This window comes from Carassius carassius, chromosome 46 (genome assembly GCF_963082965.1).
Source record: "Carassius carassius chromosome 46, fCarCar2.1, whole genome shotgun sequence".
NCBI classification, from domain to species: Eukaryota; Metazoa; Chordata; class Actinopteri; order Cypriniformes; family Cyprinidae; genus Carassius; species Carassius carassius.
The window spans coordinates 15,833,976-15,857,068 of NC_081800.1; the positions used below are offsets into that span (position 1 = coordinate 15,833,976).

Here is a 23,093-nt window from a genome sequence, read left to right on the forward strand (position 1 = left end):
GGACCTTCTTTTAACTGACACACAGCTTTATAGTTGAAGAATAACAGCTAACTCCATGTCCCCAAGCCAGCCCATCCACATGGAAATCAGTCCAGCTTCCATTGGGTCACCAGTCTCCAAATTAAAAAAGCCAAGGTGTAAGGTGTAATAGCAAATGTGGAAAACTTTAGACAAACTTCAGGAGCAAATTAGCCAATTATCTGAACTTTAACCACTAATAGTTTGTACCAGGGAAAAAATTAGCTACAACAACAAACAACTGTCCTGTTGTTTGATTTTCCATGATCTCAGCATGATAATTACTCGAGTTTTTATTGCTGAATTTTGAACTGTACTTTTCCTTCATGATTAACACTCTGAACATAAGCATTTGGACCATGCTGAATCTACTGAAGCAGATGTTTATCAGCATGTTAAACTTGATCAATATATATATACCATCAGTCAAAAGTAATTATTGTTATTATATTGTGATATAATATATATATATATATATATATATATATATATATATATATATATATATATATATATATAAAACTTATATATATATTTACTTATATAAAACCTATCCCTATATATATATATATATATATATATATATATATATATATATAGGGATAGGACAAAAAAAAAGATGAGAAAAAACACATTGCTATTCTTAGAAGAGCTGAGACAGTCCTCAGAAGTCCTCTTGAATTCCAAGCAACACCCTTGAGCATCACCTGATGATAAACGTTTCCCTGGAGATTTATGAGTTCAGGTTGGAATGCATTAACCCCTTCAACCAGGCTCTTCAGCGAGTTTTACCATCAGCTGTGGACTGGCACACACACACAAACACACACACACAGTTTAACTCATAAGCCTTATGATTGTTTCTGAGTGCCAAGAACTTTGCAAAATGATACACTAAACCAATTCCCTTCTCTCTGCTTTCCCTGCCGGCTGAAGTGTTTATTGGCATTTTCAGCCACACTCTGATTTAACAGCTGTATCAATAATTTATGCTCTGACTGTCTGATAATGGTGTTTTTTTCCCACTGCTCTGCTCAGCAGAATGATAATAGAACAAAATAGTCCACTGATTTACTGTTGATCAGTTTCAGTGCATAAATCTAGCTTTACATTTAAATCATCAAACTATAAAAATTACTAATGTTGTGGACATTCTTATTAATTCTTATGATTAATGCGCAAACCTGGTAATGTATATCTAAAGCAAAGCTGTAAATCCATGCTTGTCATTGCCAAGAAGTTTGGAAAATGAGAATATATTGCACACTGGATTTATGCAAGCAGTTATGCTTGGCATGCAATGATAGCCAATGGAATTTTGCTGCATACATGTAGCCTATCCAGGTCCAGGTTTGCAGTAAATTGATCATTGCTTGTTTTTATATAATAAAAAAATAACTATATATAATAAAACAAAACTATTAGCATTGCCTGCAATGTTTTCTATAATGACTTTAATGATCAAACAAATTAAATACAGCTTAACTAAAAAAACAAATACATACAATATATGAAATAGCTCCATCTAGTGAGTAAAAATTTCCTGTACAGTAAAGTGATTTCAGATGGATAAAGATAGAAATCTATCTAACCCAGTCTTAGCTCGCAGAAATAATCATGAGTTCTTAAACAAAACTGAGCAGAGTGCATTTCAGCCCATTCCTTCCTAGTCATTGCATTTCTGCATTGAAAGACTTGCTTAAAGGCAAAATATCTTCTCAAGGATGAATACATCAAAGTTATGTGGCAGTTTCTTCACCACATCAATTGTAAGCCTGTTAAAATGCACTCAGTGTCATGGCTAATCAATAAGGAGTAGCAGCATGAGGCCAGAGTCAAAGCGATTTCTCTCAAAAGGGAGTGTCAGCATTTTCTGGGCCAATGAAAGCTGATGATGGCCACACAGTTCATGGGAATGTTGGACTGCTTGTTTTTTAATTAACTGTGAAGAAATGTAATGTGAAGATGCATTCTAACAGATACATTGAAAAAAAAACATGGATATTCTTAGAATGTTCATATTTAACAGCAACTTGATTAAATGTATAGTCATTTGCATTTATGGCACAAAACTGCTTCAGGATTAGATTTATTCATTGGATCTCTTGTAATTCAATTTAAATGTCAAAAATCATATCTCATTTCACACTTAAAGCACAAACACTAAATCCAGATTTAGAACCGACAACCGAATCGGACAGCTTTATTTATCATGTTTAAAATCTTATCTGAAATGTACTTTTTAAAAAGATTTCTGTTTTTCCATGTAACCATTCATTCACTCAAATAATTACCTCTGGTTGCATGCACAGACTTAGTCTTGGCAGAAAGATTAGTTTACAGCACCAGGGGGCCTCACATCTTAAATCAAAATCAAGCAGAGCGCGAAATAATCCCTTTGCTCTGAAGCCAAAACAATTAAGAGCAAACATTAAAATACAAAACTGTTCAATCTGAATAAAGATTTGAAACATAGTTGTGTGTGTTTATTTAGCAATGAAAGGCCAAGGCTAGATCTCACCATTTATATTCCAGTGAATACCTGTCTACAGAATATTTTCACTGTTATTTCCTAGAAAAATTAAGAAATATGTAGTTTATTGAATTAATAGAGGGGCATGCAGTGACATAGAATGGGAATCTGCAGCATTCATACATAGAATTTCAGACTAAATATAAAAATCTTATGCCAACAACATGCAACTGATATACTACAACTCTAATGAATTAATTTAAGGTCTATCTTTACTGAATTAAAAATTGGAGTTCATACAAATAATAATAATAATTGCGTCAAAGCAACTGAACAACATCCATTAGGAAAACAGTGTGTCAATAATGCAAAATGATAGTTAAAGGCAGTTCATCATTGAATTCAGTGATGTCATCTCTGTTCAGTTAAATAGTGTCTGTGCATTTATTTGCAATCAAGTCAACGATATCGCTGTAGATGAAGTGACCCCAACTAAGCAAGCCAGAGGCGACAGCGACAAGGAACCGAAACTCCATCGGTGACAGAATGGAGAAAAAAACATTGGGAGAAACCAGGCTCTGTTGGGGGGCCAGTTCTCCTCTGACCAGACGAAACCAGTAGTTCAATTCCAGGCTGCAGCAAAGTCAGATTGTGCAGAAGAATCATCTGTTTCCTGTGGTCTTGTCCTGGTGCTCCTCTGAGACAAGGTCTTTACAGGGGATCTGTATCTGGGGCTCTAGTTGTCCTGGTCTCCGCTGTCTTTCAGGGTAGTAGAGGTCCTTTCTAGGTGCTGACCCACCATCTGGTCTGGATACGTACTAGATCCGGGTGACTGCAGTGACCCTCTGATCTGGATACACACTGGATCTGGTGGCTACGGTGACCTCGGAATAAGAGAGAAACAGACAAATATTAGCGTAGATGCCATTCTTCTAATGATGTAGCAAGTACCCAGGTCAGGAAGCAGACAGACTGGCTAAACCGACCGTCTGCTAGCTGCCTCACGTCACAGAGGTCAGCTAATTCTCAGCACATAGAGACTCTTTCACCTAGATATCACACTATAAAGACTGTGTCTGTTCCCCGAACTAGAAAATACAAAAAACGTCCAAACCAAGTTAAGATTAACAATTTAATTGAGATTCAACAAATAAAAAACAGATGCAATATGGATAAACAAATGATAAAGCTTGGCTTATTGAATATCAGATCCCTTTCTACGAAAACACTTTTTGTAAATAATATGATCACTGATCATAATATGGATGTGCTCTGTTTGACAGAAACCTGGCTAAAACCTGATGATTACATTATTTTAAATGAGTCCACCCCCCAAGATTACTGTTATAAACATGAGCCGCGTCTAAAAGGCAAAGGGGGAGGTGTTGCTTCAATTTATAACGTTTTCAGGATTTCTCAGAGGGCAGACTTCAAGTATAACTCCTTTGAAGTAATGGTGCTTCATATAACATTATCCAGAGAAACAAATGTTAATGATAAATCCCCTGTTATGTGTGTACTGGCTACTGTATACAGGCCACCAGGGCACCATACAGACTTTATTAAAGAGTTTGTTGATTTTACATTCAAGTTAGTTCTGGCTGCAGATAAAGTTTTAATAGTTGGCGATTTTAATATCCATGTTGATTAGGGCTGTGAATCTTTGGCAAGGCAGCGATTCGATTCGATTACGATTCATAGGTTTTTGATTCGATTCAAAAACGATTTTTGCAAATTTAGAACGATTCAATTCGATTCGATTCACAATTAAATTCGATTCGATTCGATTATAACGATTCGATTCTGCATTCTTTAAGTGCATTCATGGGATTATTTAAATGCTTCTACTAAATTCTTTAAATGCTTAGTCAGGGGGCAAATTACAGTAGCATTTATGGTTAGAGAACCATAGTAAAAGTAAAAAAAGTAAAGTGAAATTCAGCCAAGTATGGTGACCCATACTCAGAATTTGTGCTCTGCGTTTAACCCATCCAAAGTGCACACACACAGAGCAGTGAACACACACACACACACTGTGAGCACACACCCGGAGCAGTGGGCAGCCATTTATGCTGCGGCGCGGGGAGCAGTTGGGGGTTCGATGCCTTGCTCAAGGGCACCTAAGTCGTGGTATTGAAGGTGGAGAGAGAACTGTACATGCACTCCCCCCACCCACAATTCCGGCCGGCCCGAACTCAACACAACCTTTCGATTGGGAGTCCAACTCTCTAACCATTAGGCCACGACTTCCCCAAGGTTAGGTTAGGAAAAAAAAAAAAAAAAAAAAAAAACTTTTGTCCATTGTTAAATGCTAGTTTATGATGCGACATGGCATACGTAAAAATGTATGTAAGCCAAGTTTTTAAAAAAGAGCTTAAAGAGTATTATGTATAAGCTAACATTTTGTCACACCAGGGGCGTAGCCATAATTTCAGAAGTGACAGAAATGTCAAATACAATCATTTTATGTATGTAGCCTATATAATAATAATAATAATTATTATTATTATTATTTTTTACAAGGAATTATGTTCTTTTTTAATTACTTTTAATTAGCTGTAATAAATCAAATACACTGCTGGACAATAATCAATAATTTGTAATCGATATTTTTTTCCTAATGGCAATTTTATGATTGTTTTATATACTAGGCTACATTTAATTAGCGATTATTTAAATTTTCTACACAGAATAAGGTAGAAAATATACTTTATAGTTTCTGTACTGTAATAAAAGTCAATTAGCGCAGTGCATAATTTTTTTGTGTTTTTTTTTTTAGTTTCATCAGTTCATTCTGCTTTTATTCAGTATAGCTGCAGATATAGCCTGGCACGTCTATGAGAGCGAGATCGCTTCTCTTACAGTGTGAAAACGTCTTCATCTCTATTTAACTTTTCCTCTCCATCAGCGAATGATTCTGAGAAAAAACGTGCCAGATGTCTGTTTGCTAATGAAACAAACGCTACTTTCATGCATCTGATTATCAGATAAATCTCGCGCTCTTATTTCAAGGTCGTTGTAAATGCTGTGCGTATGATTTAGACACTTACATTTCTGCTCCGTCCATGCAATAAATACAGCTGTCGACGGCTCCGGTAACTCCGTCGGTAAGATGCAGAGAGCCATTGACAAATTTCACGTTAGCATTACTGGCCACGAGTCCTATAGATCACACGTCAGCTGCGTCAAAGACGAACGGAGCAAGAGCGCAATCCTGTGACAGTCTCATAAACAGTGGAGCGCGTGAAGGACAGATAAGAGGCACGATTCACGAACACTCTTCAAGGTCTCCATTAACTCGTGCGTGTAGTAATTTAATGTGTATACATTTTGAAAGCATTGAATCGCTATAGAAATCGCGATTCATTCGATTCTTAGCATTTTGAATCGATTACTGTCCAAGATCGGTGATTCACGATTCAAAAATCATGTTTCAAGATCGATGCATATGAATCGACAGGGTTTGTAATCGATGCATCGAGAAAACGAGTGAATCGTTACACCCCTAATGTTGATAATGAAAAAGATGCATTGGGATCAGCATTTATAGACATTCTGAACTCTATTGGGGTTAGACAACACGTTTCAGGACCTACTCATTGTCGAAATCATACTCTAGATTTAATACTGTCACATGGAATTGATGTTGATAGTGTTGAAATTATGCAGCCAAGTGATGATATCTCAGATCATTATTTAGTTTTGTGCAAACTTCATATAGCCAAAATTTTAAATTCTACTTCTTGTTACAAGTATGGAAGAACCATCACTTCTACCACAAAAGACTGCTTTTTAAGTTGTCTTCCTGATGTATCCAAATTCCTTAGCATATCCAAAACCTCAGAACAACTTGATGATGCAACAGAAACTATGGACTCTCTCTTTTCTAGCACTTTAAATACAGTTGCTCCTCTACGCTTAAGGAAGGTTAAGGAAAACAGTTTGACACCATGGTATAATGAGCATACTCGCAACCTAAAGAGAGCAGCCCGAAAAATGGAGCACAGCTGGAGGAAAACAAAACTAGAGGTATTTCGTATTGCTTGGCGGGAAAGTAACCTATCCTACAGAAAAGCATTAAAAACTGCTAGATCCGATTACTTTTCTTCTCTTTTAGAAGAAAACAAACATAACCCCAGGTATTTATTCAATACAGTGGCTAAATTAACGAAAAATAAAGCCTCAACAAGTGTTGACATTTCCCAACACCACAGCAGTAATGACTTTATGAACTACTTTACTCCTAAAATCGATACTATTAGAGATAAAATTGCAATCATTCAGCTGTCAGCTACAGTATCGCATCAGACAGTGCACTATAGACCCCCTGAGGAACAGTTCCACTCATTCTCTACTATAGGAGACGAAAGAATTGTATAAACTTGTTAAATCATCTAAACCAACAACATGTATGTTAGACCCTATACCATCTAAGCTCCTAAAAGAGGTGCTTCCTGAAGTCATAGATCCTCTTCTGACTATTATTAATTCCTCATTGTCATTAGGATATGTCCCCAAAACCTTCAAACTGGCTGTTATTAAGCCTCTCATCAAAAAACCACAACTTGGCCCCAAAGAACTAGCTAATTATAGACCAATCTCGAATCCCCCTTTTCTGTCCAAGATACTAGAAAAGGTGGTATCCTCACAATTATATTCCTTCTTAGAGAAAAATGGTATATATATATATATATATATATATATATATATATATGAGGATTTCCAGTCAGGATTTAGACCGTATCATAGTACTGAGACTGCTCTCCTTAGAGTTACAAATGATCTACTCTTATCACCTGATCGTGGGTGTATTTCTCTATTAGTTTTATTGGATCTTAGTGCTGCGTTTGACACAATTGACCACAACATTCTTTTGCATAGACTTGAACACTTTGTTGGCATTAATGGAAGTGCATTAGCATGGTTTAAATCGTACTTATATGACCGCCATCAGTTCGTAGCAGTGAATGAAGATGTATCATATCGATCACAAGTGCAGTATGGAGTACCTCAAGGCTCAGTACTAGGGCCGCTACTCTTCACGCTTTATATGTTACCCTTGGGAGATATCATCAGGAAACATGGTGTTAGCTTTCACTGTTATGCTGATGATACTCAGCTCTATATATCTTCACGGCCCGGTGAAACACACCAATTTGAAGAACTAATGAAATGACGAGTAATTTCTTACTGCTAAATTCTGAAAAAACAGAGGTGTTAATTATAGGACCTAAAAACTCTGCTTGTAATAACCTAGAACACTGTCTTAGACTTGATGGTTGCTCTGTCAATTCTTCGTCATCAGTTAGGAACCTAGGGGTGCTATTTGATCGCAATCTTTCCTTAGAAAGCCACGTTTCTAGCATTTGTAAAACTGCATTTTTCCATCTCAAAAATATATCTAAATTACGGCCTATGCTCTCAATGTCAAATGAAGAAATGTTAATCCATGCATTTATGACCTCAAGGTTAGATTATTGTAATGCTTTATTGGGTGGTTGTTCTGCACGCTTAGTAAAAAAACTACAGCTAGTCCAAAAATGAAGCAGCAAGAGTTCTTACTAGAACCAGGAAGTATAACCATATTAGCCCGGTCCTGTCAACACTGCACTGGCTCCCTATCAAACATTGTATAGATTTTAAAATCAACTGCGGGCGGCAGATCCTTTTCCTATTTGGCGCCTAAACTCTGGAATAACCTACCTAACATTGTTCGGGAAGCAGACACACTCTTGCAGTTTAAATCTAGATTAAAGACCCATCTCTTTAACCTGGCTTACACATAACATAATAATATGCTTTTAATATCCAAATCTGTTAAAGGATTTTTAGGCTGCATTAATTAGGTAAACCGGAACCGGGAACACTTCACATAACACCCTATGTACTTGCTACATCATTAGAAGAATGGCATCTACGCTAATATTTGTCTGTTTCTCTCTTATTCTGAGGTCACCGTAGCCACCAGATCCAGTCTGTATCCAGATCAGAGGGTCAATGACCAGATGGTGGATCAGCACCTAGAAAGGACCTCTACTGCCCTGAAAGACAGCGGAGACCAGGACAACTAGAGCCACAGATACAGATCCCCTGTAAAGACCTTGTCTCAGAGGACCACCAGGACAAGACCACAGGAAACAGATGATTCTTCTGCACAATCTGACTTTGCTGCAGCCTGGAATTGAACTACTGGTTTCGTCTGGTCAGAGGAGAACTGCCCCCCCAACTGAGCCTGGTTTCTCCCAAGGTTTTTTTCTCCATTCTGTCACCGATGGAGTTTCGGTTTCTTGCCGCTGTCGCCTCTGGCTTGCTTAGTTGGGGTCACTTCATCTACAGCGATATCGTTGACTTGCAAATAAATGCACAGACACTATTTAAGTGAACAGAGATGACATCACTGAATTCAATGATGAACTGCTTTTAACTATCATTTTGCATTATTGACACACTGTTTTCCTAATGAATGTTGTTCAGTTGCTTTGACGCAATGTATTTTGTTTAAAGCGCTATATAAATAAAGGTGACTTGACTTGACTTATTGGGAAATGTTCCCGGTTCCGGTTTACCTAATTAATGCAGCCTAAAAATCCTTTAACGGATTTGGATATTAAAAGCATATTATTATGTTATGTGTAAGCCAGGTTAAAGAGATGGGTCTTTAATCTAGATTTAAACTGCAAGGCAAGAGTGTGTCTGCCTCCCGAACAATGTTAGGAAGGTTATTCCAGAGTTGTGTGTGTGTGTTCGCACGCGCGCGCACTTGCATACATTTATTATTTTTAAGATGAACATGATCCACAGCCAAGACAAAGCAAATATTAATGCTACCTGGACTTTTATTTAAACCCTTGATAACCCCCCGTGACAACTAAACTCCGGCCTTCGGTGTTAATTTATTGCAAAACCTAATTCTCTATGATCTTTTTAAAATATATTTAGAGAGTCTGTACAAACATACCGGGTTCATGCAGAAAGGGAACACAGACTCTCGGTATAATTCTGAAGTAATAGATGCGCATCGGTGTGCGGCGTCAGTTCAACAGTTTGGACAGTCAAACTTGAGATCACGTCACCATGTAACTGCTGCTCAAGTGTCCAATGAGGATCTCTGATGATGCGGAGTCATGGCGCTGACATGAGCGGAGAGAAAACACACATTAGCAGAGTTAACCGCTGAATAGGGATATAGGACAAATTATACCAAATCTTTCAAATTATCCGAGGCGGATAGCAACCGAAATCGCTAACAGCTGGATTAGGTAAGTAGAAAAGCGCCAGGGGAATGTGACGCTTCTCGTGTTGTTTTTCTCAACCGAAGCAGACAAACAGCAGACGGTTATTCTGTGTTACGCGTGTTTCTGTATTGATCATCACGCTCAAGTCTTTGTGGTTGTTTTAATGGATAAAAAAATATATTAGAAACGTTTCCTTTGTTACGTGAAGCCTTTATGTAGTTGGCAGTAGGTGAATATGAGCAATGCATGACACTAACCATCGGGTCAAATCTTAAAATAGACTGGAATTTGAAGGTATCCCGGCTATAAACTATAGCAAGAAGTCTGATGAAAGGGTAAAACTTGCTTTAAAACCAACATTCAAGGTCTAGACATTGTTAACATTTCTGTAATCAATATATTTGTAAACATTTTACTTTATACGCGGTGCTGGGGGTTGGAATATCTACATTTTTTTTCATTTAACGTTAATTTTTTTTTTTCAGTTGAAAGTGAGTGGGTGTTTATTATATATTTATATATATCTATATATATCTATATATATATATATATATATATATATATATATATATATATATATATAGATAGATAGATAAATAGATATATATAGCATTTCTTCAAATTAAATGTGTGTGTGTGTGTGTATATATATATATATATATATATATATATATATATATATATATATATATATATAAACACACACACACTTAATTTGAAGAAATGCTAGGCTCTGTGTGTATGTGTATATGTATATATGTGTGTGTGTGCACTTGCATACATTTATTAATGGTTCGTGATGATTTGAATTTATTGAGGACTGACTTGCTATATCGAATAAACAGAGCCTGATCCTGGTTGTCCCGAGTCCTAAACTTGCTCGGCTTCTTTGGATTTGTGCTGATGGAATGCAGAGCTATGGCAGCTGTGTTATGATGGGCATCACTCAGTCAGCTGCAACATTAGACTGCAGGACACTGGTGGGTTAGAGACACACACAGGGTGTACAGTGGATGTTCAGATGGAAGAGAGGTCCTGAGGGGTTCATAAAGGTGTTTTCTATTCTAGAGTCGTACAAAGAAGATACTTCTATTTCACTGGTTGTAAGGGTCAGTAACAGACACATTTTAAAGTCAGTCTAACAATATAAATAAATCATAAATAATGACTTTATTATGCTTATTAAAAATACAGTATTTTTTATAGCTTTTTTGTTGATATGGCGGCTCACACTACATCAAAGAGTTGGACTTCCTGTTTATAGTCATGATTCATGTCTCATAACTAGATCATGACGCTGTATTGACATGGCAGGACAGTAAGTCAGGAGAAATCTAGTGCTGGTAACTGTCAGGCATGCTATTCTTGGACCAACTGGTAAACGGACTACTAGTAAGCACCCTGGTATGCGAGTTGTCTAATACGCAACAGGCATAGGATAAAATGATCAATGTTATAATTATCTTTGTTGAATACAGCTGCATTTACACACACACACATTTCTCTAACAGACACAGAACTGCGACACTGCATTATGGAGAATATTGGCATCTAATGCATTCCAAAAATACTCAGCCTCTTGGGAACCCAGTACATGCTCAAATGAATGTTATTCCTCAACCCTGCAATGCATAATGTAGGTCTCTCATTGAAAACTGTAGAGCTATGCTGTTCAGAGCAGGTCTATTTCTCTGCAGTTTGTTGATCCATTGGAGCCCCTCCCTCTCTTTCCCTCTCTCATCTGTTTTGATGAGCCAACCTTCATAAAACATCACTGAGCTGCATAATGTCACATGGATCTTCAGTATAAGCTATGGTTGTGTTATGCCTTTGAGGAAGCATGTGTGTTTGCCAGCCTGTTTTGATACCTTACCCTGTAGATGGAAATGCCATTTTATTTTAAACTCACACTGCCATTGACAATAAACCCTCACTTGTGACTTTTGTTGAGAATATAAACAGAATATAAAGGAGAAACAGTGTAGGGCATTTTTACACAGACTGCTAACTTGTTAGCAGAATATTGTAAAATTTAGGATTTGTTCATTACTTTAGAAGGATAGTTTACCCAAAATTATTTTTTCACGCTCAAATCATTCATATTACTTCCTTCTGTAAAGCACAACAGTAGATATTAAGCAGAAAGTCTGATCTGCTCTTTTCCACACAATGCAAGTGAATGGTAGTTACTGCAAAGTTCAAAAATCATGTAACTGTTCTGTATCTTCTGAATATATACAATAGCTTTTTTACGATAAACAGACCAAAATTTGAGCCATTAAGACCCATTGACATTAAGGACAATAACTATAATGTTAACTATAACTGAAGTTTTAATAATCATTCTTAAGACCTGTTCACACCAAGGACTATAGTCCCAGTCTCAGACGTCATGCCAATGGACTGTTGGCTGAACGTCTGATGCATATGGGACACAAAAGTGGAAATACGTCAGGGAGTTTTACACACCAGTCTGTTATTGTGGTGACATTTGCATGCCCCGAAACATGCTGCTGAACAAAACAAACTGTGATTGGTTGTTTGTCGTGTTGGTCAAACAACCTCATGGGCGGGGCTTGGCAGAAATGTTCACGAGTCTTTAAGTTGGAGTCCGAGTCAAATCTGAAGTCTTTAACCTGGAGTCCGAGTCAAGTCTCAAGTCTTTGGTCACGAGTTGAGTCTCAAGTCATTTAATGGCTCGCTAAAAAAATCCTACAAAGCTGTTTAATAGGCTAAATACAAAATGTATGATGATTTTTTTTTTTAAAGGTTAAAAAAGATCAGGTTAATTTACATATAGCCTGTTATATTTTTTAATCCATTACCATGTTCAAAATTTTTTTTTCTGTAATCAAATTCTATAATAAGAATCCTATCTACCATGACACAAAAGAAAATATATGACGCAGATATTACAAAACCATACAAATAAATTATTTGTTTTTGAAGTCAGGGTATTCAATTAAAGTTCCAAGGCTCTATGTTTTCTTACAAGCAGAGGTCTGGACAAAAAAAAAAAATATATATATATATATATATATATATATATATATATATATATATATATATATTTAAAAAACATATATATACAAAAAAATTTTGATATATATTTTGGTATATATGTTTTGTATATATTTTTGGTCTGTACTGTAATATATATATATATATATATTACAGTACAGACCAAAAATTTGGAAACATTACTGTTTTTAATGTTTTTGAAAGAAGTTTCTTCTGCTCATCAAGCCTGCATTTATTTGATCAAAGATACAGAAAAAAACAGTAATATTGTGAAATATTATTAGAACTTAAAATAATTGTTTTTAAATTTATTATACTTTAAATTATCATTTATTTCTGTGATGCAAAGCTGAATTTTTAGGATCATTATCACATGATCCTTTAGAAATCTAAATCTAATCTAATATGATGATTCATTATCAAAGTTGGAAACAGTTCTGCTGCTTAATATTTTTTCAGAACATGTGATACTTTTTTAGGATACTTTGATGAATTAAAAAAAAAAAAAAGCTATGTTTTTAAAATATAAATATTTTGTAATAACAATATACATTACTGGTCAGTAATTTGGGGTCAGTAATTTTTTTTCTTTCTTTTTTTTTAATAAAATCAATACTTTAATTCAGCAAGGATGTGTTAAATTGTTAAAAAGTGATAGTTAAAAAAATATATTATTACAATATATATTATTAGAATTTTTTTTTTATTTTGAATAAATGCAGTTCTTTTTAACCTTTTATTCATCAAATATATTAGACAGCACAACTGTTTCCATCACTCATAATAAATCCGAATATTAGAATGATTTCTAAATGATCATGTGATAGACTGGATGTTATGATGAAGAAACTTCTTTCAAAAACATTAAAAATAGTAATGTTTCCAAACTTTTGGTCTGTACTGTGTGTGTGTATATATATATATATATATATATATATATATATATATATATATATATATATATATATATTATTTTTATTTATTTATTTATTCTTTACATTTAGATACATGCGAGGCCATGTGACAAAAATAATCTTTCTGTTCAGACTTTTCATCCTGAAATCTATACCATTGTGATATTTTACTTAAAACTATTTTTACTAAAAATGTCTACAATAATCAAAACGTTTTTATCTTAAGACAGAAAAGAAAGATAACCAGCATTTTCAAAGTTTAAGTTCTATCCTAGCCACCTAACAACAATTACCCAAGATTCTTTTGAAATGTTCTTAGCCTACAAATTAATAATGCTAAATGTAGATCAGAAACGTCTTGCCACAGATGGTTTGAACAAGTTATAGATAGATAAATAGATCCGCCTTTTCAATATCAGTTAGGTTATACAAGGATTTAGAGTTGAGTTGCTTTTAAAATATTCATGAGTCCTTTTCCTTGAGTCGAGTCAAGTCTGAAGACACAAGTCCGAGTCACTAACTCTAGTGCCTGTCTCTGGGTCTTGGCCAATGAAAGCTGCCATGAATTCCAGACCTTCAGCCATCAGCTTGGGAATTTAAAGTAGTAGACGAGTGTGTGCTTGGAATAAACAGACAACATCATCTATCATCTGTATAGTTACGGTTCTTGGTGTGAACGGGCCTTAATTCTTAAAGTCCACACCGCAATTATAGTGATAACAACAACACAGTTCTGAAAATGATTCCAATGATATTGTTCCTCTATTTTTTTTTTCCAAGTGATGAACAATAAAAACATTGACAACAAATCAGATTACACTTGATATTATTGAGGTTAAGCATTTAAAGTGACAGATGACATAACTGCATGGTATGCTTATAATAAACAAGGCCCGGTTCCCCAAAACGTTCTTATCGCTAAGTAGTTCTTAACCTATTCCTTAACCTCTCTCTTAACCTCATGGCACAATTCCCGACACGTTCATACGCTAAGTATATCTTCTGTAAGTCACACTTTCGTAAGGTTGGTCTGGACCATTCGTAAGCTCTCTCTTAGCATTGTTTGAGCTCAAGACGCTAGTCACCGCCACTGTGCAGCAGTCTTTAGAAATCAGCGCAGCGCAGTACAAGTCAGACTATGGTATGTTGACAATGTTGTGGCTCAACAATGATTTTATGTTATGGACATTTTAAGACTCATAATAAAATATGTTCGCAATGGATACAGGCCTATTTATGAAGTTGACTTTATGTGGTATCAGAACTACTATGGTGGTAATTAGCCTAGGCTATTTTCTATTTAATTAAAATCTGGCAAACAATTTGGCTCTAAACGGCTAAGATCTATAAATGGGTATGGATGGTGGTGTCCAGTAAGCAACCAACTATGGCAGCGATCCAACGTGTCCTTAGACCTCAGTGTGGAGGTGCGTCCACACTGTCACCAACGCCCTTCTGCGCCATGCCGGGGATTACATCCTGGTGGATGACACACTCATCCCTATCGCCAATCCATCAGTGATTGGTCAGGCGTACATATCGCGAAAGGGATATGCGGCCATAAACGTGCAGGTTATAGTGGACCATAGGGGTGTGATCTCCGACCTGGTGGCAAGGTTCAGCAAAACTTCAAGTTCCTCTGACGAGAAGCATCATTGTAGATAGGTTGCTTTTTATTGAAAACATTAACCAATGGCAATCAATACCGCATTAAATGGAAGTAACTGCAGCTGCTTGCCAATCAATTCTGATTGTAAAGTACCTTACCATTAATAAAAAAAAAAGTATATTACATAATTTTTAGAAGTCGAAGAAGCGACACAAGTGGCACAATGGGATAAGGAGGGTGGATGATTAGTGAGAGATACCCGGTTCATCTAACTGTCACACTCACAACATACCGTGTGAACATATTTCTGACCATTTGATAATTTAATTTATAGTCTATATTTTACTGACAACTTAAACTGTTAAAATAAATGTTACTGTAATAATTTGAGGAATGTTTCATTTGCATAGAACGTGTTGTCTTTCTTAACGCTGTATTGCACCTTCGCGTGAAGTGGAAAATCGATTCCTGAGCAAACGATGCCAACTAATTCAGCACCTTCACTGGGGACAGCGCTCTTGTAACGTCGGACGTAAGAGGCAGCGTGCTAATAAGCTTCCTAAGGGACACTTTGGGGAACACACTTAGGAACATAAACAACTTAGGTAAGATATATCTTTCGAGGTCTTCTTAGCGCGCTAAGAGTGAGCGTTATCGGGGAACCGGGCCCAGAACATTTTTATATGCCAATGTGGATGTTAATGTAGTTATCGGTTCTAGTGTAGGCAGATGAGATTTGAAAGCTACAACAAAGAGACAAATTGAACAGTGTGAGTGAATGACACCTTTGTTTCTCACTCAAAGCTCACATACTGCTTTAGAAAACTTATAATATAGCACACAGCTTGTATGGACTACTTCTGTGATGGTTTTATTGTTCCTTTGTGTCCTTTAGGGCTGCAACTAACGATTATTTTGATAATCGATTAATCTGTCGATTATTTTTACGATTAATCGATTAATCGGTTTATGTACTTATATTTTAGTTTTTCCCATTTTTTCCCCAAGTAAATTATTAATAAATGGTCTTTATCCTTCAGCATAGATTTTTAAGAGATTTTAACCATTTTGCACTGTCATATCCTAATCAAAAATATACCTGGAGTTGTTTTATTGTGTTAGTAATCCTTTGTCGAACTCTTCTGCAATCAGAACACTGACCTATACTCTAGCAAATTTCACAAGGAGATTTAAAATAATGTTTTCACCATGGCAGTCCTTAGAGCTCCTAAAGTAGTTTAACATCCCAAACAAAGCTTATTAAGGAATCTTTCAGAACATATTTTCACGAAGAATAAGGATAAAACAGAATAAAATTGCAGTGCATTGTATTTTATTATTTACTGGGAAACAGCTTTATAGCTTTTGCTGTGAAATTGTAAACAATCCTTCGAATAAAGTGCCAATGGCATGAAACCTGAATGGAACTCACAATTTAAAGTAAAATCCATCAGAAGGTTGTCCAGAAAAAAAAAATTGGACAGTCACACACAAAAAACCTGCTGTGTGAAAAAGAGCAGTGAATACTTAGAAAAAAAGTGCATTTCAAATATCTTTAAACATTTACCTCTCTCATTCAGTCATAATTAGGCTGCACGACTGAATTTTGAACTGGTAAACGACAAACTGATCACAGAACATGTTTGTAAAGCTTTAAATGTTAACTGTTAAAAAGCAATGTTATCAGCTTTTACGACTAAACATTTGCAAACAACATTGTACTGGAGAATCTGCACAAATAAAAGTCTTAGGGGCCGTTCACATATCGTGCCTAAAAACGCGTGGCGCTTTCTCCTTCTTTTCAAAGCGCTCGGGCAGAAGCGCCCCTGAGGCGTCTGCCTTTGATAAGCAACCATGACGTGCTCTCTCCTTGAAGACGCGGAAATTTCAGCAAAGGATAAATGGATTTGCAGCTCAAAAAATCACTTGCAGTAGCTCTGCTACTAAATTTATTTCAAAATGGAAATCCATATACAACTATGATCAGCTGTTCCTTTCATCTTGACTGAGCTTTTAACGTTGTTACGGGAAAGGATGAAGCTGATTGGTTAGTTCTTGTCACATGACCCGCGATGCGCTTGCAGCATTCTGAAAAGTTGAGATGTTTTTAACTCGATGCGGTGCGGTGTTGGAAATAACGAACTTGAGCGCGCAAAAGACGCGATATGTGAACGTCCCCTTAAACAGTTCAGTAGTGCAGAGTTTACAGGTTACTCTTCTTTTTTGAAGGCTCAAAGTAAAGTACTCCCAGTCTCCCACATCCCGCTAAATGCTGCAGAGACGCTGTTCGGGAAGCACGTGACATAAAACGAGGCCAGCTATTGGCTATTCGCTACTTCTCCGTCTGTACTGGCTGAGTAAAACCTCCGATGGCTCATTACTGCCACACTTTGGTCACCGCAGATTTGAAATATGCACGAAATGAGCCACTTACGGCAAATAAAAGTTATTTAGCAACGAATCGATGACTAAATTAGTTGACAACTATTTTAATAATCGATTTTTATCGATTAAATCGATTCGTTGTTTCAGCTCTAGTGTCCTTTTCACAATTCATGTTCTTCATATGGAAAAGAGCAGCTAGATCATACTCTTATGTTTCATTGAAAAAAGAATAATACTAATGGAATGATATGATATTGATTAAATGATGAATGCTGAACTATTCCTGTAAACCTTCGTTAGATTTGTTGCTGTATGAGGAGTTAAGATTCAGAGTGGAGAAGTTTCTGTAATCTTCAGTAAGAGAAGCTAAAGGGTGTGTGAAGACCCCCCCCCCCCACCCAGCCTGTGAAAATGGACACTGCTGGTGTATTTATAGGCCAGACAAGATGAGCACACTTTCTTAAGAGACCAGTGGTTGCTAACATTCATAATAAACACATGATATTCAATTCTAGAAGCTACCGTATCCCTTACACAAATTTAAAAGCTTTGAGAAGATCCACAGGTAGGCTGAAACTTCAATTTGTGGTTTTCTGTTTTTAAAACTTGTTTTACTACTACAGACTACTAATAAACTCCTGTTCTCTGTTTAAAGAAGAATCCAGAGTTCTGACCAGACGTACGTCAAGAGAAAGTAAAGTAAGCTATGGAGAAACCAGTTTTACAAACCCAGCCCTCTATGCTGCCCTTCTTCGATGCGGCCCACGCTGTCAACTTACTTCGTGGCATCCACGAGCTCCGCGCCGAGCGAAAGTTCTTTGATGTCACATTGTGTGCTGAAGGCAAAGAGTTCCACTGCCATAGAACTGTTCTAGCAGCTGCCAGCACCTACTTCCGTGCCATGTTTGCCGGTACGCTACGAGAGAGTGTCATGGACCGTGTGGTGCTACACGAAGTATCAGCTGAACTGTTGGGCCTCCTGGTAGACTTTTGCTACACAGGTCGCGTGACCGTCACACATGACAACGTGGACCTGCTGCTCAAGACAGCGGACCTCTTCCAGTTCCCATCCGTCAAAGAAGCATGCTGCGCATACCTGGAGCAGAGACTTGATGTTTCCAACTGCTTGGAAATCCAGGACTTCGCAGAGGCTTATGCCTGTCGTGAGCTAGCGGCTAGTGCTCGCCGTTTTGTGCTAAAGAACATTGTGGAGCTGGCAAAGAGCATGGACTTTGAACGGTTGTCGTGGAAGCGGCTGCTTGAGTTTGTGTCTGATGACGGACTGTGTGTGGATAAGGAAGAAACGACATACCAGATTGCCGTGCGCTGGGTTAAAGCTGACTTGCATCACCGATTGCATCACTGGCCTGAGTTATTGCAGCAAGTACGGGTGCCGTTTGTTCGCCGTTTCTATCTTCTGGCCCATGTGGAGAGCGATCCACTGGTCTACTTGTCGCCAGCCTGTTTACGGTTAGTCAGTGAGGCACGCAGCTTTCAGTCTTACGAATATGACCGACATGACCGACCCAGCCATCGAATGCGCCCACGTCCATCCACCGGCCTGGCCGAAATTCTGGTGGTGGTGGGAGGATGTGATCAAGACTGTGATGAGCTTGTTACTGTGGATTGCTATAACCCACAGACCGGACAGTGGAGATACTTAGCAGAATTCCCAGACCACCTTGGAGGTGGCTACAGCATAGCCGCCCTGGGCAATGACATTTACGTGACAGGTTAGTACAGTGATGAAGTTTCCTGTTGGGACAAACTTATAGGCTGATGATACATGGGGATACAACTTTTGAGCAATTTTGCCAGGCAGCTTTTTTTGAATAATGTTGCTAGGGCACTTTGTCATTGAGGATGGGTAACACATTTCTATCTGGATACTTTAGATCAGTCGTGGGCCCTATCTCTCACCTGGTAGCCCGTTGATGGCAGCATTGACCAAAGTTGCTCGGTAGCATTGCTCAAAGAGTTGCTCCATGTATCATCAGCCTTACTCAATGATCAACTGCAACTTGTGTTATCATGCTAATGTAATAGAAGAAAGCACAAATCCCCAGGCAGGCTCAGAGTGTCCTTCTTTCCAAACTGTTTACAACATGGCGGCCAATGTATAAATAAACCCCTGTATATTCGGCCATGTTAGAGTGTGGTGATGGGACATAATGTTCTGCTAGATCAGCAGTGGCCAACATGATTTCAGGTGACATGTATAGAACGGACCTTCAGGAACGGACAGTGATTCAATCGAGAAGCCATCTCATGCAGTCCAATGCTGCTTCTATTCTAAGTGTTCTTTGCTGTTATGTAAGTGGTGTTTAAAAAGGTGACTGAGCACTGAACTTTGGAATTCAACAGTTCCGGTTCCGATGTTGATGGCAGTTGTAAGCTGTATGTTTGATTTAATAGAAAGAACTGATTTATAGAAGTAATTAAATCTGTAATCAGGCTACACAAGAGGTTAACAGAATCAAACTACATTTTTCCTGGTAATAATCCCAAATTATCCCTATTTATAGCAGTAACCCTAAAGAGTGGCACATAGTGTGGAAGTTTGTAAATTAGGGTTGATAGATGATGAAGTGTTTAAGCTGTCCAACCTGCTTCACTTACAACAGGTGGCTCAGATGGATCACGTCTCTATGATTGCGTTTGGCGATACAACTCCAGTGTGAACGAGTGGACGGAGGTCTCCCCCATGCTGAAAGCCAGAGAGTACCACAGCTCCTGCGTCCTGAAGGGTCAGCTGTATGTGGTAGCCTCTGATAGCACAGAGCGCTATGATCATACTCTAGACTGCTGGGAGGCCCTTCCGCCCATGCCACATCCCATGGATAACTGTTCTACTACGGCATGCAGGGGACGGCTCTATGCCATTGGCTCCTTAACTGGAGAGGACACGATGGCAATTCAGTGTTACGATGTTGTAAGCAACCGTTGGTCACTAGTCAACAGTGGAGAACTGCCTCCATGGTCCTTTGCCCCCAAAACAGTCACTCTAAATGGGTTGATTTACTTTGTAAGGTGAGGTACTTATTTTTTCCCCACAATTGTAAAATATCCAGTAGCTAATGATATGCAGAAAAAGATATCCTTTTTTCATGTTTCTCATGACAGTGGTTTTGTTTCAGGGATGATTCAGCAGAAGTAGATGTCTACAATCCACAGAAAAACGAATGGGATAAGATTAGTCCCATGACACAAGTATGTACATTTGACCTTGTTTCATTTTTTTAAAGATGCGATCACATTTACTGTTTTTCGTAACATTTTCACAGGTCAAAAGTGAGTAATTTTAAGAGTGATCTGGAATTTCTCTTGAGGGCAAAACATTTTTCCACACAGATTTTGCATCTGGTTTTTAAGTCACTGCATCACTATTGACAAATGACCTTTTTCCTGCAGGGGTCCTCTCTATGATGTCATTTCCTGTTTATTTTTTTATTTTCTGCACATTTCTGCATGTTGGTTGAACCATGATTTTTCTGGCAACACAACATAACCTGGATTTAGCATACAAAAGACTTAAAAAGCATTTAAATTAATTATTACTATATATTAATTGATATATATATTATTACTATTATAAATTGTTATATAACAATATAAGTTGGATCACACACCAAAAATATAAAAATATTAATACATCAATTAAAAACATGATCATAAAACAGGTTTATTTAAATCACTATATGGATGAGTTGCTTTTTAATTACGGTTATTGTGTAACAATTTAATAAGACAAAAAATGAGCATCACATCATTGACCCACATTAGGCATTCACAGAGGTAACTAAAAAGTCTCACCTCCCACAGGTTCATGTTGGAGGCAGTGTAGCAGCTCTGGGTGGTCGACTCTATGTGTCCGGTGGCTATGACAGCACTTTTGAGCTATCTGATGTGGTGGAGGTCTATGACCCCTCTACTCGATCTTGGACCCCAGCTGGCCGACTCTCCCAGCCCACCTTCTGGCATGGAAGTGTCAGCATATTCCGACAGTTTATGCCTCTTGTTCCAAGCACCTTCGAACCCATCGACATACCTGAGCCCAACGACATCCACCTCCACAGACACCACCGCAATCAGGCATTTCACAACCACAACAACGTCAATCAGAACCACAACCAAGATCTCAATGAAGTGCATTGAGAACTTTACTAAATGTGAGACTGAATGACATTCAATGTGACATCACTACTAGGTGTTTTGCACTTTATCAAATATTCACCTCAGCTGGGCAGCAAAAGGAGCTGTTGAATGGACAATCAATGTTTGCATTATTTCTCCCAGTTACCCAGTATTACTACAGCTTTAATTGTTGCATGCATTTCTAATGCTGACTGTGTTTACCTTGAATAGAGACTTGAGTGAATTGATTCATGAAATAGTAACTATCATGTTTGGTGAATTTCAAGCAATCAAACCCTTGGTTATGGTTATGCTCATTTTTTTAAATGTATTTTATAATTCAGCATGGACCTCCAAAAGTGATCCACAACAATGCAAATTTAATGCAAAAAATATAATACAATACAATATAAATATCATAACCGTAAAGTAAAAATGGCTATTTTCAAAAAATATCGTTTTGAGACCCCAGTCATTCCAGTAAGACAGATATCTGCAATTTGGAAAACAAAAAGTATTTTATATACGCAGAGATTTGGGAGAAACCAAGATTTTCCAAAAGCACCATAATTTTGTTTGACAGATAAACACCGTAACTGTGTCCCAGCATAACCCATTGATTATTGTTCATCTTGCTAGAATTACATTACATTTCAGACAACAGTGGGCATGCAGTGATCGCATTTTTTCTGAATTTGTATTCGACTTGCTTTTCAACTCTCATATTAATATTATAATAAGTTTATTATTATCTAGTCATTGTTTATTTTAGAGGAAGGTACAACCCGAATTCCGGAAAAGTTGGGACGTTTTTTAAATTTTAATAAAATGAAAACTAAAGGAATTTCAAATCACACGAGCCAATATTTTATTCACAATAGAACATAGATAACATAGCAAATGTTTAAACTGAGAAATTTTACACTTTTATCCACTTAATTAGCTCATTTAAAATTTAATGCCTGCTACAGGTCTCAAAAAAGTTGGCACGGGGGCAACAAATGGCTAAAAAAGCAAGCAGTTTTGAAAAGATTCAGCTGGGAGAACATCTAGTGATTAATTAAGTTAATTGATATCAGGTCTGTAACATGATTAGCTATAAAAGCTTTGTCTTAGAGAAGCAGAGTCTCTCAGAAGTAAAGATGGGCAGAGGCTCTCCAATCTGTGAAAGACTGCGTAAAAAAATTGTGGAAAACTTTAAAAACAATGTTCCTCAACGTCAAATTGCAAAGGCTTTGCAAATCTCATCATCTACAGTGCATAACATCATCAAAAGATTCAGAGAAACTGGAGAAATCTCTGTG

General features: G+C 37.2%; 1 protein-coding gene across 2 annotated transcripts; it reads left to right on the plus strand.

Annotated features, from left to right (window-relative positions):
* The first annotated feature begins 9,509 nt into the window (after nt 1–9,509).
* LOC132129244 (kelch-like protein 21) lies at nt 9,510–21,897 on the plus strand. 2 transcript variants are annotated; one of them, XM_059540757.1, is made up of 6 exons: nt 9,510–9,750; nt 17,956–18,220; nt 18,311–19,388; nt 20,280–20,685; nt 20,793–20,865; nt 21,478–21,897. In XM_059540757.1, exons 3-6 carry the CDS (start codon nt 18,362–18,364, stop codon nt 21,808–21,810), a joined length of 1,839 nt encoding a protein of 612 aa, XP_059396740.1. In that variant the 5' UTR covers nt 9,510–9,750; nt 17,956–18,220; nt 18,311–18,361; the 3' UTR covers nt 21,811–21,897. The 2 variants fall into 2 exon arrangements, with proteins under 2 accessions (XP_059396740.1, XP_059396739.1); XM_059540756.1 differs by lacking the exon at nt 17,956–18,220.
* Nucleotides 21,898–23,093: the final 1,196 nt, after the last annotated feature.

Coding starts and splice junctions, on each gene's coding strand:
- LOC132129244 (XM_059540757.1), top strand. CDS start 18,362: ATGGAGAAACCAGTTTTACAAACCCAGCCCTCTATGCTGCCCTTCTTC. Junction 20,686..20,792: donor GGGTTGATTTACTTTGTAAG/GTGAGGTACTTA, acceptor GTTTTGTTTCAG/GGATGATTCAGCAGAAGTAG. Junction 20,866..21,477: donor AGATTAGTCCCATGACACAA/GTATGTACATTT, acceptor CACCTCCCACAG/GTTCATGTTGGAGGCAGTGT.